Genomic DNA, 19120 nt, shown 5'->3' with positions numbered 1-19120 from the left:
AATTTGCTTGGACTCTTCTTGTAACTAGGAAGATCCTGTCCTAGCCCATTTGAACACAAAGTAGGTGCCAAGCATCCCCTGAGCTACAGTGGAGATGATATACAAACTCAAACTGAACTCTCTTAAGACCCACCCATCTCAGGATTGATCACCTTTCATGGCTTTCAAATGAAGGAAGACGATTCCAGCTCTAGAGCTGGAACCATACCAGATGTGTGGATGATGACAGAGGGGCCATAACTGTGCCAGATGTATAGACAGTTGACGGGCAAATGTAGACCGAGGCACATGAGCCATCTCCTGCAAGCAGTGCAGATTCCTTGCATTACAGTGCTCTTTGTTTTGGTCAACATTAGCTTCCTGGGCTGGAGCCTGTTGCATCTCATCCAATCAAGAATTGACCTAGGGGCCTCCTTCTTTCCCTCCAGTCAGTCAGAAACATAGCCTGCTAGTATCACTGACTTGACGCCGTCTACTGGAGGGAACACTTGTATAGAAAATGGCCTGAAGGATTCCCATTTGGTAAATATTTAATGAGGAAAAGAGGGAATAAATGGAGGGATTCTCCACCATTGAAGGCATAGCTGTCATGCAGAAACAGACTCACCCCGGATCCGTGAAGTTCTCCTAAAGCTCTCTAGGCAGCTTACCATAGAGGGTGTCCATATACACATAAGCACTAGAGTGCCCAGGGAACTTAGGAGGGGAAACGGAGCAAGGAACAAGCGGCATAAACTTGAAAGTTATCAACAGGTGTAAGTCATCATTCTTTGTGAAGAGTAAGACCTGGGAGAGAAGACCCAGAGATGATGTACAAGAAAAAAAAATTGTATAGGGCAAGATCCAGTTTTGGGTTTTTATTTTTATTTTTATTTTTACGAATAGAGGTGAGGATACCATGTATACAGAGACTTGTGATACTCCACTTACTTTCACTAATTTCAGTGGATCTGAATAGATTTCATGGAGTCAGAGTAGAGAAAATAAAACAACAGATAGGGCCAGTGTAAGAACAGAGCTTACTGTGGCAAAGTGTCTCCATCTTCAGACAGCTGCATCTGCTTGCCCAAGAGAAGGGCTCTTCATGATGCCAGGGGAGTTAGGCAGATCTAACCACCAGCATCACTAAGGTGACACTTTCCCCCACTCTGGAGACTTCCAAGACCAGGTGCTCATGCCTACTTTCTGTGAGAGCTGTCATTTGTCTCATTCTACTCAAGGAAGGGACCTCAGCTGCCTGGCATTTCCTCAGAGCTCTCTCAGCTAACACTAACCACACCAATCTTCTAGCAGTTCTCAGATGCTCTCTGTATTTAGTCGGGATTCAGCTGAGCATTCTTTCAGTGCAGAAAGGCACACGTTTCCACAGGACATGCTACACCCAGAACTGAGGGAATACCTCCAGCATGGATGCTTCAAAGGCAGCACCATGAACAGGTGTTACTGCAGAAAGAGGTGTGGTGACCTGCCATGAAGAAACAGGAGGTGGAAATGAATCTGTGAAGTATTCTAGAATACGCACAGGGACAAAGGAGTCATAATGTGGTGAGCGTTGTGTGCTTCTGTGTGTTCTCATGTCTGCATAAGAGGGAACTCCAGGGACTCCTCACTGTTCATTGAGCTAGCTTGCCTCATTGACAACTGAATTTTGAAATCCTAGGAGAAACTTTAGCACATGGGGGTTTTGTTTTGTAGGGTAGAGAGCTTTGAAGTAAGCCCTATCATGGTCCTGTTTTGATATGGCCATCAAGTGGACACCTAGTGGACACTGATCACTGTGGCAAGAGAGGTGTTTTATGGCATATGAAGCATCATACTTCACAAGAAACTGATGTCCATAGACATCATCTATTTTTGCCCAGGGTCTCTAAATAATTTCCGGAGTGTCTGTCTCTTATCTATCCCATCTGTATGACAAAGTTAATACTAGGACTTATCTCAGAGGTTGAAAGGAAATACACACACAGGCTCAGTGCCTCCACCCTCCCCTCTGTCTCTCTCTCTGTTTTACATGATTGCCTTGCACATGCTGAACATTATAATCTAATATTGTTATTATGATCATTCATTAACACATGAAAAGATAAACTTGACCAAAAATTGCAGAGTGAATGATGCTTAGATGGGAAGAAGAGCATCCCTTACAGTATTGATAGGGACAATGATAAGTAGCCACTTTGACTATAGCTAATGCATTTCTTTCTCACATGATGGAGTCTTGGTCAACAAGCCTTATGAAAGGGTAAATCAATTACAGCAGAAACAGCCCATGGGTGGGGGCTGAAAGTTGAAAAGCTTAGCATGGCAGGCTATAAAATTAAAATAGAATCAATTTACTTAATTTCCAGATCAAGGAGTCATAGTCTCAACAGAAATAAGCTTACAAAAGCTGTAAGAGCCAGCTACAGTCTCCCTAAGAAGTTGTTTCCCATCTTGGATACCCAGAAGTCTTTGCCAAATTTTGTAAAATAAAGGAACTGGAAGATGCATTCTCTAAGTGGAACCCCGAAACTCTCATTCTCTCTATTTTTTTTTTCCATTGAAATAGAATCCAGAATTTTTTTTTTTTTTTTTAATTTCTGCTCTTGCTGGTATAAGTCCTTTCAAAGTGCCGAAGCCCACCTACCAACGTTCTTCTGCCCTCTGAGGAGAGAATGAAATTCTTTGAGTGTGGAAAGATTGGACTTTGTCATGTGGTTCTTGGGTTGTGACTCCTCAGACTCTGGCCGGGCAAGATTGAGAAGGCCGAGGATGGCTGTGTGATGAGTTCAGTCAAAAGTCTTGCCTCTTTCTTTTCACTTGAGTAGAGTGGACAGAGGAAGTCCATCCCTAGCACGTGCTTATCTGCATCCCGGAGACTTGAAGGTTACCAATAGTCACATGACACAAATGGTGCCCAGCCCTTACATGCTGAAGGACAGCCAACAAGTGTCCCAAAGGTCCTCTCCAGCTGTGCTAGTTGTGACTTATTTTGTGTCTTCCCAGTTTGTGGAAAGATGAGGGGTGAAAAACAAAGGCACACCTCTTCAGACCAAAAGCGTTTTCTAGGCTGGAAGGTACGTCCTGGTCAGGGCCCTGGGTAGGCCTGTTCCTGGGAGTCTGGCAGGAAATGTTTAGGCACTTGAATGTTGTTCAGGAAGATGTGGGTAGAGGAACTTTAGAGCAGGGGTTGGGGGGAGAAGATGGATAAGGGGTACAGTCTGTGGGTTTGTGGTTTGTAGGGTGGGGGGCTTTGAAGTAAGTCCCATGTGGTCCTGTTTTGATGTGGTCATCAAGTGGACACTTAGTGGAAACTGATCACTGCAGTAAGAGTTGCTGTTTTATGATGTATGAAGCAGCATAGAGATGTATGTATGATCATCCTGGTCACACTGGAGCCCTGTCTTTGTGGATTTTCCACCTCTAGGACAGGCCTGGAGAATCAGGGAATTCAGTGTGTCCTTGGAAGAGTAAGAGAGAGGAAGGCAGAGGGGACCAGACAGGCAGCTGTCTCTTTGCTTTCCGACCCCAACACTTTGTTTTCATGATGTTTTTCTTTGCCTCCGTGCAATTGTGATAACAGTTGGTATAGAGGCTTCATGCCACCACCACCACCGCCACCACCGCCACCATCACCACCACCACCACCACCACCACCACCACCACCACCACCACCACCATCACCACCACCACCATCACCATCACCACCACCACCACCACCAGCACCACCATCACCACCACCATCACCACCACCACACCACCACCACCATCACCACCACCAGCACCAGCACCACCACCACCATCACCACCCCAGCACCACCACCACCACCAGCACACCACACACCACCACCACCCACCATCACCACACCACCACCACCACCATCACCACCACCAGCACCACCACCACCACCAGCACCACCACCACCACCATCACCACCAGCACCACCACCACCACCAGCACCACCACCACACACACCCACCACCACCCATACCACCACCACCACACCACCACCACCAACCACCACCACCATCACCACCACACACCACCATCACCACCACCATCACCACCCCACACCACCACCACCACACCAGCACCATCACACCACCACACCACCACACCACCACCACCACACCCCACACCACCACACCACCAACCACCACCACCACCACCACCACCCACCACCACACCATCACCACCACACCACCACCACACCACCACACCACCACCACCACCACCAACCACCACCACACCACCACATCACCACACACCACACCCACCACCACCACACCATCACCACCACCACACCACCACCACACCCCACCCACCACCACCACCACCATCACCACACACCACACCACACACCATCACCACCACCCCACACACCAACCACCACCATCACCACCACCCACCACCATCACCACCACCACCACCACCACCACCACCACCACCACCACCACACCACCACCACCACCACCATCACCACCATCACACCACCACACCACACCACCACCACACCACCACACCACCACCACCACCACCACCATCACCACCACCACCACCACCATCACCACCACCATCACCACCACCATCACCACCACCATCACCATCACCACCATCACCACCACCACCACCACTACCACCACCACCATCACCACCACCACCACCACCCTGTGATTTGCTCTGCCCACCTCTGCCCCTTGTTGAATTTCTTGGCAGGGACATTAGTGCTACAAGCAAGCCTAACTAGACCTTTCTCTGTGCCTTACCCCATACCCTTCGAGTAGATCTGGCACAAGGATGGGACTAGTAGTTGAGTGAATAGCCGTGCACATTTTGAGACTGTAAATCCACACATTGTCTTGCTCTAGCAAGAGCTGATTTGCCTTCTGGGCCGTATTTCAAAACTGCCCGCGTTGTTGGGGGGCACTGAGTGCCAACAACCTCAGGGGCTCAGTCATTCTTGTTTGATCTACCACTATTTCCCCTCCAAATAGTCTCCCTCACCCCAGCGCTACTGAGTAGGAGAGCACAGTATAGTACAGTATTAATTAATTTATTATGTTTGCCGTGTATGGAGTGAACTCAGGGCCTAAGGAAGGCTTAGTTTAAAGTACAAACTAGTAATTGTTGTCATCTCATTTTAAAGAGGGAGAAGATACAACTTTGGGGTTGCTCTTTTGGGTCCTAAAACTCACTATGTAGCTCAGGCTGGCCTTGTAGTCTTAGCAATGGCCCTGCCTTGGCCGTTGGGGTGCTGGAATTATAAGTCTGAGTCACCAATCCCAGCTACTAAAAAACAAAAAACAAAAAACAAAAAACTTTCTTGACAACCAGTCACCTGGCACAGTAGGATGATTTCACTTTGCAACATGGCACTGAGACTCCTTCATATTTTGGTCTCAAAGAGCTTCCGTAGGTATGGTTTTCACATAAGTTTTCCCTAGGTAGTTTCCACAGCAGTCCTTCTGACACGCACATTAGTGTGATACTTCCCTGTGCCTCATCCTTTCCCTGGTAGTTAAAGCTTGCCTGCCAGTATACAGGTCCACAGGCTAACTCTGGCGCTTAGCCTGCTTTCCCAAGTGAGGTTTGACTGTAACACAGTCACACTCATTCATTTGCTTATGGTCCCTGGCTACATTTGGGGTCACAGCAAAACAGAATAGTTCCAACGGAGATTTGGCTCCTGAAAAGCAAAATGTTTACCATCCCACTTGTTCAGGGAAACATTTGCTGACTCTGCTTTCACAGTTCGGTTTTTAAGTCCTGCCAACTCCCGGCAAGCTATCTTGGCTGGCTATACCCAAACTCAAGTCAGAATTAGTCTCCTCTGAGGGCCAGTCGCAGTCTAGATAAACCCCGCTTAGAGTTGCCTTCATGAATTTTTATAGAAGCAAATAGTACCAGTACGTATGAACTGCCAGCCTGGTCCTTGAACTCTGGTCATTCTGCACAGAGTAGCCAAGAACATCCTAAGAATTCAACAACCACTTTGGGAATGACACAGAAACTGGAAAGGACATGTTTTCACGGCTTATTGAGCGTATGTTCCTTCATGTTTCCTTAAATTGTCTTGAACAATGAAGTTATGCCTGAACAGCTAGTTCTGTTGGCTGCTGGACACTCTTAGGTAGATCATTCTAGAACTTGTCTCTGCTTCTTGAAAAGGAGTCCCCCTCTCTTTGATTCCCCCTGCTGGCTGTCATGTGCTGTTTGGACCCTGCGGCTCATCTGAACGTGCTGCCTTCCTTCCTTACGTCACTGGGTTACCTGAGTCTTTGTGGGTAGAGGTGTGTACTGGAAAGGCAAGATTTCCCTACTTCCTCGGTGATGTCACACTGAGGTCCTTTGAATCCAGACTTCAGTTTTCTAATGCAAGCATACTGGGTCTTATCTACCCTTTATTCTTTGTGGATCTGTACTTACCAGCTCTTCTCCCAAAGAAAGGAAAGGCTTGCTCCTGTAGTCACTCCGGCACAGCCAGTTAGTTGCCTAGGCTCCAGCTTACCGGCTTAACACACTGGGTAAGCAGAGCCAACTCCCACCTTGAATCTTGTGAGCTCAGGACCCCTCTATAAGATCCATCCTCACCCAGGTCTTCCACCTCACTGGGGGAACTCACCTGGCAGCTCTGTGTCCCCAGGGCATGTGGTAGACAAATGCCACCGTTTGCCTATGTTTATGAGTTTCTTGTCCAAATTCCCTATGTGTTCAAATCGAGTCCTCTGATGCTTGAGTCTGCATCGGCGCCTGACCCAGATAGCGGGAGGATGTGAAGCGATGTTACACAATCACAGATGCTTCAGAGTGGTTTGGAACACCCTTCTGGTTGTGGTCCGAGCTACTCTGTAGTTGTTAGAGATTAAATCTCAATAACTTTTTTAAAATTAGAGTACGTTTCCATCAGCTGGATCCCTGGCACCCAAAGAACAGCTGTGCCCTCCCGTAAAGCCCCACACCGTTGATCACGTGACAGTTTGGCTTGAGATCAGATCAAGTTGACAGAGGAATTGTCCTTTTTCATTTCCCGGGGCCCTTGATCCCATTTGTGGCCCCTCCCCCCAGTGAAAATACAAACCCCATTGCACTCTTCTGTCCTTTAGACTCTTTTGTTCTTCTTATTTGTTTTTTCCCCTGTTAGAGATCTAATCAGAGTCTTAAGTGGCGTGGCCATTAGTTATCGCCCCCAGATCCGAAGCCTGCACTTTACTTCTCTTATTGCTCTGCACCCATCGCTGGCGGCTCATTGGGTACTCGGGTGTTAATTTATTTCACAGTTTCCTTTGCAGATATAATCAGACACACTATCACTCCCCGCTTTCTTCTCCTTATTGTGTTCCTTTGCACATCTCTGTGATCTCCCCAACCCCCTTGAAAAATGACAGGTGGTGTTTCTTTGCCCACAGTATCAGAGGCATGCATCCGCCACAACTTCCTTATTGCCAGGTAAAACAATTTAACATATTATAGGTGTAATCTTGGGTATTCATAACTCAGGCTTGGCTCTATGAACATATTTCCTAAATGCCTTTGTGGTCAAGGTACCTGTTCTCCAAAAAGGAGGCGGGGGTGGGGGGGAGCGGGCACGGAATGTTCCTTGTATCTCCATTGTAAATAAAGGACAGGGCTCAGTTAATCAGGGGGATGCCTTGCCCCTTATCTTTATTCATTAGAATGCATGAACATGAGTCTCGTGTTAAGTGATCAAATTGTTTTATTAATAACACAGTTAGAACAAAAAGGGCGTCTCTGTTGATGTATTTGGGTATTTACTGGATGACTTACAGTGCTTTATATATTAGAATTGGTTTCTCAACAATTAGCATGCTGAGTTTTTATATAACCCGTACTTCAGGTAATACAAGATTATTAAACTTCAACCAGTGTGTTAGAAATCTGCTGATGGGCAATAAAATTCTTACATATAACAGCACTGGAGAAATAGAGCTGCACATTTATATTTAGATTGTGAGATAGATGGCCTCAAATCACAGGGACTTGAAATGCGAGTCGACCAGAAGGTGGCGCTGCACTCCTATAAATGAAGGCCTCCTTGCCAGATGGCGTCTAAGAGCTAACCCTCCTGCTTTACTTCCTGCCTTTTCCCCTTCTCCTGATTCCCTCTCTTTCTCCCAGAGATGTGCCTGCAGTAGAACACCACCTCTCAACTTACAATATTTCTTTTAAATCCAGTTTGCCTGCTTGAATGCTCACTTGGAGAGAGTTCCAGCCAAATATACATGCCAGTATTTTCAAAAGACAAAGACACAAAACCCGGGTTCGCCCTCAGGCTGCCTCACCTCCAAGTCTAATTGTTGTTCTATGGGATGGTTTTTGTCTCTCATCTATTTACTTATGCAGATTAGTTCCCGGGGGCACATCAGGGGGTAAAGGATGTACTTACAAAGTTAATCAATGTACTGGATTAATATTCTATTGAAAATAATTCTAACTTGATTCTCTTTCACAGAGAACTACCAGTGTAGAATCCATGCTCACCAAAAAGTGTTGCTTTTCTCTCTGGAGCCAGAACTAAACCCTGGCAGATGGGATACAGGCTTATTTTTATGTCTTGTTTTGGATTTTAGTAAAGTTAGTCATAGGGAAATTGATTGGTTTTCAACCTGGACATTATCAATGAGCCAAACACGACTAAATAAATAAATAACAAAAGAAACCAGACCTACAGGCAACAATTATTTATTTATTTTATCCATATATATGTCCTACTTTCAAATTTATTTTTTAAACCACAGATACATCTTTTATTTTATTTATTTTTAAAGAAACTATAACATGTGCATAAGCTCTAAACATGTACTGACCTATTTAGGAGACAGGCATATTCTTGAGGCTGTAGAAGAGGAACATTTAAATGTTCCTAGAATGACTAATTTACCTATTTTCTCTATTATTCTACCTGTTAGAAACTTGGAAGACATAGTTTGTTTATTTTCTGAACGAACACTTTTAAATGATTAATTTTGGGAGTCCATTTGGGCTTTTCTGTTTTTGTTTTTTGTTTGTTTGTTTGTTTGTTTTGTTTTGTTTTACTTTCAGGCATGGAGGTACTAGCCAGTGCTTTGTGTTCTTTGCCTGTGTGCTTTTGACAGAGCCCATTACACGGTGTTATTGATCCAACCAAACCACACAGCAGAGGGCTGGGGAAGCGGAGCCTTGTCTGGAATTCTACTTCCAAGAACTGGTTTTGTTGACAATGAGTTTTGAGGAAACAATTGTCATTAGTTTTCAGTAAAAGCTGCTCCCTGCTGGCCTCCCTTCCTGCCCTCTGCCCTGATGGCAGGATCAACTCAAAGCTGAAGACAGGAAATTAGCACCTCAGGTTAGCTTGACCACTCTGAAAGGACTCTAATGATTAGAAACAAGATGCCAGGCAGCACATATGATCTGGGGATGTTTATTATGTGAGTGTGGGAGAGCAGGGAATGGGGAGAGGTGCCCCAGAGAGAAAGACACACACACACATACACACACACACACACACATTGGGGGGGCGGGGAGATTAGAGCAAGAGAGAGGTGAGGTGGGTTTTTCCTTTTTATATATCCTGGGCAGCTGGCCTACCCATGGTAGGCAGGTAATGATATCATAGGTTGCTAGGTAGACTGGTAATATGCTAACATACTCAGCTTCCTGTAACCCACAGGACCCTTCTCCGAGGGGTTCAATAACTTTATCTTGCTGTCAGTTCCCCTCATCAGGATCAACTGATGTGCTCATTGCAGTTGCGGGCACTTACATATGTCTTGTCTTTAATCCTTGTAGCTTCAACGCAGCACAAAGGAAAGTGGGCTGAGCTAAGTAGGTTTTCGTAGTTTTCTCTAACGGATTTACTTCCCACCCACTTTCAGTCTGAACAGTTAGAATAAAGGGCAGACAACTTTGTGATGATCTGAACTGCCCAGATACTTTCGTAGTTTGTCGCTTGGGATGTGAAGTCTTGTAGTGTGCGTGTGTCCATGTCCTCTCAGCTGTGTGCTCAGATGAGCGGGCTGCTCCACTGACACTGATTTTCTTAGAGTGCCTTACATAAGTATTTTCCTTGTCTTTGCTTTACTCAAGTTGTTGCCTCCACCTACCTGATTTCCCCACATATTATTGCCACTTTATACATTATTACTATGGACGTCGTGTGTCCCCCGGGGACCATGTCTCCTCAGCTTGGGACAAATGGAGACCAGCTGGCACTTATTCCTAGTTTGTTTTTGTCTCCAATCTTAGTTTTCCATGGATATCCCACTCTGTAGCACTTATTGTCTGGGCTGTTTATTGATCTCTGATGTGATAATCATCATACAACGTTTTTGTGTGGCTATTTTTATATAATTTGTGTGTTACATATTTTTGGATGAAACTGTCTTGTTTCTCCAGCTAAACTTGTGGCTATCTGTTACTGTATGTCTTTTTAAAATATTTTAAAGAAAAATACAAGGAAAAGCAATGCCTTTAGGTTTTGCTTGCTTTGATTACTACTTTATTATTTATGATTTATGTATGTATTTGTGCACGCATTTAGGCAGTGTTGGGGATTGAACCTGGGAACGTGTATTTGCCTCACAATTGTTTATTCTTGAACTACGCCCCCAGCCCAGTGTTCCCAGAATTTTGGTTGGTAAGACAGGCCTGAGACTCAAGCATTGCTCTTCTCCAAAGTGACCTGGTTCCTTTCCTTGGAAGCCAGGACTCTACTCCCCATGTCAAACCATATTTTCCTTGGCACAGCAGTCTTTGTTTTCCTCTTCTGTACCCCTCTAGGTTGAATTTGGTAGGAAGCGTTGGAGAGTTATTTTGTGGCTGGCTAGGTATGCGTCCTTTAGTCCAAGGCTGGCTCTAGTGATATCTTCCACATATGGGAGACAGCATTCAGGCTCAAGCTGCCACTCAGCAGAGCTGGGAAAGTCTTGTATTTGACGACTCTCAATCCCTAGGACGAGAAGTGTCTTGCTGATGCCATACATGAGATCTAGGCCTTGGAACAGGACGCTGGGGCTCCTGGCAGCGAGACTGTGTTCCTTCCCTCTGTATTGCTGGCTCAAGCCACTAGGATCAATTTACTAGAAAACTGCACCGGGGGCTCGAGCCTGTGGGAGATTCAGAGACCGGAGAATGTTGCTAGAGGGACTTCAAAGTGTAGCTGGGGAGCAGGGCAAGTTAGAACGGGAAACAAATTAATAATGGGACTAACTAGGGAGGTGACAGGGAATAATACGAGAAGGGCCAAGAAAGCCTTAAAGAAAGACAGGTTCTACCTTATCAGGAGTGTTTCTTGGGAAGGGTGAGTGTAGCCTGTCCCTTGAAGGCTGGGTAACCTGGAAAAGAGCAGTGAGGAGGAGTCCCCAGCTCAATATTTGCCTGCCCTTGCCATCATATGGCTATCCCACGGCCTCCCACAAGACGTCCAGGAAAAAGAGCCCCTCACAACCAGGCAGCATAAGCGTCTCATGATTTAGACAGAACAGTGGGGTTTCTCCCTGTTTCCATCTGACTTTCATTTGTCACAGCCTCCTCCAGTTGAGCCCATTTAAAGGGTCTCTGGCTTGCTTTGTTTTATGACACTTGGCAAACCTAATTATTTGGCCTGGGCAGTCCACCGGGGCCACACAAATGTGGTTCAAAGGTGAGAGGTGGATGTAATACAAAGGATGGGGTACACACAGGATGCCCAACTCATTCTCCCAGTTGGACAAAGGAGCAGTTGCTTGGGGGTGGGGGGTGGAGGGGAGGTGGTGGTGGCAGAAAGTGAGCGCAAGCCCATTTAAATAGAGTGCTGTACCATTAAAAGACACGCAATGTGGAACATCTCATAACAGACTTCCAAGTTATCCCTCATGCCAAGAAAACCATGATGGAGAGAGGCTAGTGAGAGGGTAGCAAGGGAGCTAGTCAAACGCACATTTTACACTTTCTGTCCATTCTCAGAATATCCCTAGGACCTAGGCACTTGGGCCATTCACACTGCACAGAAAAGCCGTTTGATGTTCTGTAGGTCTCCAAACGCATAGGTTCGGAGGCGGCAAGGTGGCTTCAGGCCTTTGCTTATAGCTCCCAACCTTCTTGCCACTCAGTACCAGCTGCCGTTTAGAGAAAGATGTGCCTTGAGATTGACCTATCTTGGGGTTCTGCACTTAAAAAACTGCCACTGAGTGCTGCCTGCCTTGCACGGGGGTACTGTATACAGCAGTGGGGTACTTGCCCACTTGCTAAACTCCTGCCCCGAGTTGGAGACTCTCCTAGGATGAGGACTCAGATTCCTGCAAGGTTTTTAAGTGAAGTTAGAAACCCATGGCTTCATGGGTATATTTCTGGTTGAAAAATTGTCTTACAGAATTGCACTCCATTAGCAGGGCGGGGCCAAGCAGAGCCCATCAGTGACTGTTGCTGCTCTCATGTTCTGCGACCTTGTGACCTTTGCTGTTGCAGGGTGTCTGATCTCCCAGATTCTGGCAAAGAAAGACAATAGATCTTAAAAGGCTGAGTAACTCTTCTGAGTCCAGAACTCAGAAGAGGCTCAGAGTGCTGTGGAGGTGGTTCTGCCGGCAGAGCTCCTGCCAATGCGAGCATGAGGGCAGTTCACACCCTTGCGTGTACCTGAGAGGTCGGGGGGGGGGCGGCGTGACAGTGTGTACCCATAATCACAGAATCACAGTGGCAGAAGCAGGAGGGTCCCTGGAGCTTGCTGGCCAGCTTAACCCAGGTTTAATGAGAGACCCTGTCTCAAAATTTGAGGTGAGAGAGGTTGAGAAAGACGTCTGATGTTGACCTCTAGCCGCCAGATATGTGCATGAGGCCTTACATGCATACACACATTCACACACACACACACACACACACACACACACACACACACACACACACACACGCGCGCGCGCACGCGCGTGCACACGTACTCACACACGCACACGCAGGCACACACGCATACGCACACACTGAGGGTCAGAGCTGTCATTCAGACAAGTGACATAACTCCAAGATTCCCTGTCCTCACACTCCTCTGATGGGTGGGATTCTGGTGGCTAATGACCCGGGCTCTGCTTCTGGCTTTGATTTTAGTGTAGTCTTGAGGCCAAGGAAGATGAGACCAGAACAGCTCTGGAGTCCTTCTAGCCCTGCCTCTGCCCCGCCACCCTCCAACACCTTGTCCTCACAGTGTATTTTTAAAATGCTGCACAGGATGCGTCTTGACAGTACATTTTAGTAGAAATGGATTATTATCTGACTGTTCAGCACCATCTCTAGAAGGTAAATATGTCCTTAAGAAACATGCTAACTGTTGTGTTCACTGTAAAATCACAATCCCAACTGTGCCTCGCCTCCCAAGGTTAAAAACATTCCATACTTCTAAAGGATTCTGTCAGGACATTCTTCACTGGGTCCCTGGATTGCACTAAAAACCCATGCATTTCGCTTTTATCTGAGTTTCAGAGAACTATCATGTAACCATCTGGAATACATATTAGGATTCCAGGAGCTCTTGACACAACGGACTCCGTGGCAGATACGGTGTTTATGGATGAGCTGATAATGGCGATATTAATGATCTTTGTTTGTATAATATATGGTTTAGAAAACAACGTTATGTAGACACAGTTGGATTTGAAGCTAGTCTTTAGAAGGCAGAGTCAGTGAGGCAGGCATTGATTTTAAAAAACATAAGCAGCAAAGTGAAAGCGGAAATGAAGATATGATTGACATCTTCCGCCAGTCATGCTAATTTGATGTTGTTTAGGGGGAGTAGATGAAACGGAAAGAAGGTGAGACACCAGTCAAAATATACAAGCTGATAGGAACTTGCAACCCAAAGCGAAAATGTAAGCCAGCATTGCGGGAACTGGGAGAGGTCGGCAAGAGGCCTGACCCCATCTCTCTTTTCTGTTTCTCACCCTGGGCAGGTGGCAAGTCTCCGGTTCCCAGGCAGCATGATCCTTTCCCCACTGCTCTGGGTATCTGACAATTTGTAAACCCAGGAGGAAGCCTGTGCTGCAAGGGCTGTCCTTAGCAATCTCATGCACACAGCGTGAAGTGATCCAAAGAAATAGCTCACTGGCTATGTCTACCTCATACCATTCTGTGTGGGTGTGTTGGAGGAGGGGGAGAGAGGCCGCTTGACCGGCCCTTGAGAAACGGGCGGGGCCAAAATGGGGGAGAGGGTGAAGCCAGCTGAAGAGTATATCCGGAATCTCAGAACTCAGGGGTAACATGTAATATCTTTAAATAATCAAAATAGAGGAAAATCCACGAGGGAGAAAAATCTTATCTTTTTAAAGGATGACCCAGTAAACAGTGTTTTAATGCCAGTGTTTAGGTATGGAATCTCACAGGGAGGAAAACTAAATGGCCAACAGAAAGCCAGTAGCTTGGGCCGCCTGCGTAAACCCCTTCAGGGTGCCAAGAGCAGGGCCTGGCACCTTAAGGGGAATTTTCCTCAGGATAGTACGAGAGGGCCCTGGTGTGACCCATGGTAAAAATCAAACCTACATGATAATAAGCCATATTAGAAGGAAGTCTGTTTTAGGGCACCACACATTCCATTCCATTTCATTGTGTCTTTGTTAAATGTGGGAGCTGAGAATTGCAATCCTGCTATTCACAAGGATAGTTTTAGACACAATGCTGAAAAAAATATCAGCACTAACCTTAAAATAAATAAATAAATAAATAAATAAATAAGGATGCCCATATATTAAGCACCATTGCTCTGTAGGCTCCAGCTGCTGATTTTATTAAGGATGCAGCAGGAAGGAGAGAATCAAGGAAAATTATAAATTCATAAATACATAATTCATTGGCATGAAATGATTTTAACAGGATGGATGCTGGGTTGTCTATTTCTCCAAGAAAATAACAGAGATGCTCTGATTAAAGCCCGTATCTGGCCTCTATGAAATACTTGCCAAACGGATGGGGTGAGTTTTCTTCTCTGAAACTACCTTTGATAAGAAACGCATTACAAACTCATCAGTTTGGCTTCCTGTTAACAAAGAGACAGCAGCCGTCTGCATCACTCTGGATTCGCAGTGAAACTGCCACCCCACGTATCCTCCAACTAACGCTATGCCGGTTTGACAAGGGGCAGATGAATCCAGGAGTTACTGTGCAGGGGTTTAAATCTGTGCGGCAGCTGACGCTTGAAATAATCATCCGTACATCGCTCTGAGCTAGCTGGGGAAAGGTTGAAGCTGTATATTTTCAACATATCCACTCTAATGGTTAATCTGTTGTCTTGTACGGGCTCTCACAGGGTGGACCGGCAGCACATCCTGACAGCTTCGAGGAATTACTCACAGCAGGCAGGCTCTCGCCTTGACTCTCAGAGTACCCGGTGGATGAATCTAAATTAGCTTTATTGAAAAAGGTGGAACTCACCTGACGCAAGTCCTTCAAACGTGAGGGGACCAGCAGGGCCCATAGATGACGGTTGGGTCATAGGGACAGTAGTGTCACTAAATGACCTCTGTCTGTCCCCAAGTCCCCAGGTTGTGTGCTTCAAATAGTCTCTGACCCTTATTTATTGTCTGCCTGTTTGTATGGGGCGGGGGAAGCTGGACAGATGTGCAGAGGAGCCCGCTGCGGGCGTCAACACAGTTTCTCTGCCAAGAGTCAGCTAGTTAATATCTGGCGCTCTGTAGGTCATGTGGCCTATATTGAAGTTAAGAAGTTACTGAACACTTAGAGATGGAGAGTAGCTATGGACAACGTGTAAACAAATGATGGTGGCTCTGCTCATATACTATTGAACTTACAGACACTAAAATTGGAATTTTGTTTTGCTTTACTGTTGGTACTCTCAGGAGAATCCCTGCTGGCCTCAAACCCATAATCTTCCATCCTTAGCCTTTCAAACACTGAGACTATAGGTTCACAGCCTCCCATGCCTAGCTAACACCTTTTCACCATTTTAGGAAATATTATCCTTGTAGTTTTCATCGACCATTAAACAGTTGCCCCTGGACATGAGAGGGACAGGAAGCCAGCTGTTGGTGCTAGGAACCCAGCAGCTTTCATCTATGCTCTAAACACCTCCCGAACATGAATGCCACCATGCGCCATGGCTACAGGCCAGAACCAAATCTGCCTTCATTTGAAGGCCTTCCCATGTGGCTGGCTTGAGGACCATGGTGCCACCAAGAAGGAGGCACAGGCATCAGGGCTGAGCTGTTCTGTTCAGTTCTGTGCACATCCTGCCCCGGTTTGGTTCAAATGTATTCAAAGTGGTCTTCTTGCTCCTGTAGCCGTCTTGGTCACCAGACTCCACCGGGATCACTCGGGGACACTCTTACATCTCTTGTTTCAGGGGTGCGCTCCCTCCTTCAGCTCCACTGTTCATGTCTGGCTCTCACTGCTGAGAGGCTAATACCCAAGGATTGTGACTTGAGGCAAGAGAGACAGCCTGTTCTAAGAAAAAAGAAAGGGACCAAAGGTAGCCAGACCTCTGAAAGAGACTTTCTACTGAATGCTGAACAGGGCAGAGTGATGGGCAAATAGTTATAGCAGGGTCAGAGTTCAGGGAAGATATATGAGCTGAGATTCTGGATGCAAGGCTCTCTGAGGAACGCCATTCTCCTAAAGCAGTGCAAAGGAGGCAGTGGCCTGTTCTCTGAGAGATCTGATCAGCATGGGACTTGTGGGTATCATAGGTAAATACAATCCATCTAGTTGATTCTAGAGGACCCTTCATTCCTATTTATGTAAAGAAATCACAATGAAGGTCACATGGATTCTGTTAACATATTCATGCAGCATTTTTCTTTCTCTCCCATGTAGGAGCCGAATTCCTTCATTACTCTATATTGATGGACTCAAACGTACACAATTCAGGTTTCCTAGGCAGTGAATAGAGCCAGAAATATACCCTGTGATTAACTTCTACATAACCTATTGTTCCTTAAAGTCTCCCTTTCCATTCCTCAATTAGCGCCACAAAAGCCAGAAATGGAAAAGCACCAACAAACCCTCCCCTCTCTGCCCTCCTAGCTCTCCACAGGGCGGGCGTACCCGTGCCCTGTTAGCACAGTGCAGCCTCCCATTTTCATTTTATATAATGACAGATTATTTTTAAGAACCTACACCCTCTGAATTTTTTTTCTTTTCAAATAAATCTGTTTCCTATTTTTTTTCCGACTACAGGTTGTGAGATTTCGCAGCTGGATAATGTACAGGAAGATGCAGCTGTTTAACTCTAGAGAGTTTCATATGTTTGAGACAGTACAGTTCCATCTTTTAATTGCTTGCACATTAGCATGTTGCAATGATCTTTCACAGCTGCTTCCCTAGGTAGACTTTAGTTGAGGTCCTGTGAACTTGAGGCTCTATCCCTGCTTATCAGCTCAGAAATGCTCGTTCTAAAGATGGCTTCTCTAAGGCCCCTGGGCTCTGATGGTGAGCTGTTCCCTGCCCCTCTTGACATGTGTCTCTTAGTCATGTTCAGTCTGCTGATGGACCCACGGCAATTTGTAGCTACAGGCTTCATCCTGCATCAACAGTCAACTAGTAGTTTGGACAGTTATGATACCCTACCCATAGTATGGATCATCTGTCAGGGATTTATTATCATTGCTTTTCTGTCATTTCTTAAGGAAATGCCCACTTCCTGTCACTGGGCCTATGTATATGACAGACTGACAGGGAGAAGCGCCCTTCTGTCTTTTAGGATCCATTTTCCTCTTGCGTCCACATTATAAGACCCTGAGTGTTAATTAGCCCAGACTTCCTGGTGAGGAGCAGGCATCTGTATTTCGAGGAATTGTGTCAGCCAAGGACCTTTTGTCCACAGTGAATCTCACTGCAGCATCACACACAACGCTCCTGGGGCCTCTAGGCTGTGCCGTGGAGGAGAAGGAAGGAAGCATACTGTTGTTAACCTCTACCCAGCAATTGTGCTTTCAGTGTTTACCAAACGTGACCGTGCAAGGAAGTACCTGCACTTCTCTAACGTCGTAGAAGTGTGACATGTAGTGTTCTCTTCTTCCCCCTCCCCCTTTTATTTTTCATTCTTTTTATCGAGGGAGTGATGCTGGGCATGGAAAGCGGGGCATTGCACATGCAAGGAAGTACTCTGCCTTTGAGCTCTACCCCGTCCCCTTCACAGTACTTTCTGGGTATCCAATGCCTGGCAGTTAGATTTAGACCAAGTTAAGCAGTGATATCAAAACCAAAATGACTGATCAGGCTGACAGTCTGGGATGAGAAGCAATAGTTTAAGAATGAGGGGTAAAGACTTGGAGTGTGAGTAGTGTTGTGCCCTCTCTCCAGCACTGCCCAGAAGAGAATAGCCTTGATCTTGCCGTGATACTGGTTTTGGTGTGTGTCTGTCTGTCTATGTGTGTTGTAGAGGAGAAGAGGAACTCTATATAATTTTGGAAGTGTCTACACAAATCAGAACGTCTTATAAATGTTTAGATGTCACTCCTCCAGAAAGTTTTTTAGGAAGTCAATGGGAAGGGGGAGGGAGAAAGGGTAGAGAGAGAAAGAAAAGACCTTGCTGTTCAGCTATGAGGGAGAGACCTCCATTATAACACAAAATGATGGTTGTGTTTAGTGTTGAAAAAGAAAAACCATTTGGTAACTTTTGTAATGAACAGTTTCACTAGGGATTAATTTCCGTTTTCTTCTCTGCTTATTGTTTGGCAGTCAAGGCTGAAGCTAGAGCAAGCTCCCACAAAGGCCCATTTGTGCACCAGAATGCAACTCCCAATCCTCGACATGTGCCCAAGTCAGGTGAAGGAGTGCTGGGCTTTGTCCCAGGGTTTAATAATTGCCTGGTACCCCTCTGAGTTTCACTGTAACACACTAAGCTCAGCTGAAGAAGAGAGCAGACGATTGTGTGGCTTTCAGCATGCATTTAGCTTGTTTGGGCCACGAAATTTGAAACAGAAAAGCCATTAAAAAAAAAACATTGGATAATCATTAAAAAACAACCCCATTCTTGATCCCTGACTTCAGTAGGAAGCCCCTTCAGCACGGTGTCTTTGTGTTCAAGCCACTATGCATGGCATTTACTCTGAGTGACTCCAGTGTGAATATGACATTACTAATGATCTGCTAAGTGTGTGCAGATGTGGGTTACTCCAGATGTGGTGATTAATAATGTAATGGAGATAGCTGTTTGACTCATGTTTATGA

At 45.9% G+C, this 19120-nt stretch overlaps 1 protein-coding gene across 12 annotated transcripts in view; it reads left to right on the top strand.

The window, feature by feature from the left end:
- Positions 1-19120, top strand: part of Kcnma1 (potassium calcium-activated channel subfamily M alpha 1) — a 699737-nt gene that overhangs the window by 587769 nt on the left and 92848 nt on the right. For 2 of the 12 annotated variants that reach the window (XM_051142919.1, XM_051142916.1), the window contains one exon: positions 18629-18715. The exons of the other annotated variants lie outside the window; for them this stretch is intronic. In XM_051142919.1, coding sequence (XP_050998876.1) covers positions 18629-18715 — 87 coding nt within the window. The remainder of the gene's footprint in view (positions 1-18628; positions 18716-19120) is intronic. 12 annotated transcript variants of the gene reach the window in all.

The sequence above is a fragment of the Acomys russatus genome, chromosome 3, assembly GCF_903995435.1.
Source record: "Acomys russatus chromosome 3, mAcoRus1.1, whole genome shotgun sequence".
In the NCBI taxonomy this organism is placed as follows: Eukaryota; Metazoa; Chordata; class Mammalia; order Rodentia; family Muridae; genus Acomys; species Acomys russatus.
Note: the sequence above shows the minus strand (reverse complement) of the source record. Positions and strands in the feature narration are given on the sequence as shown.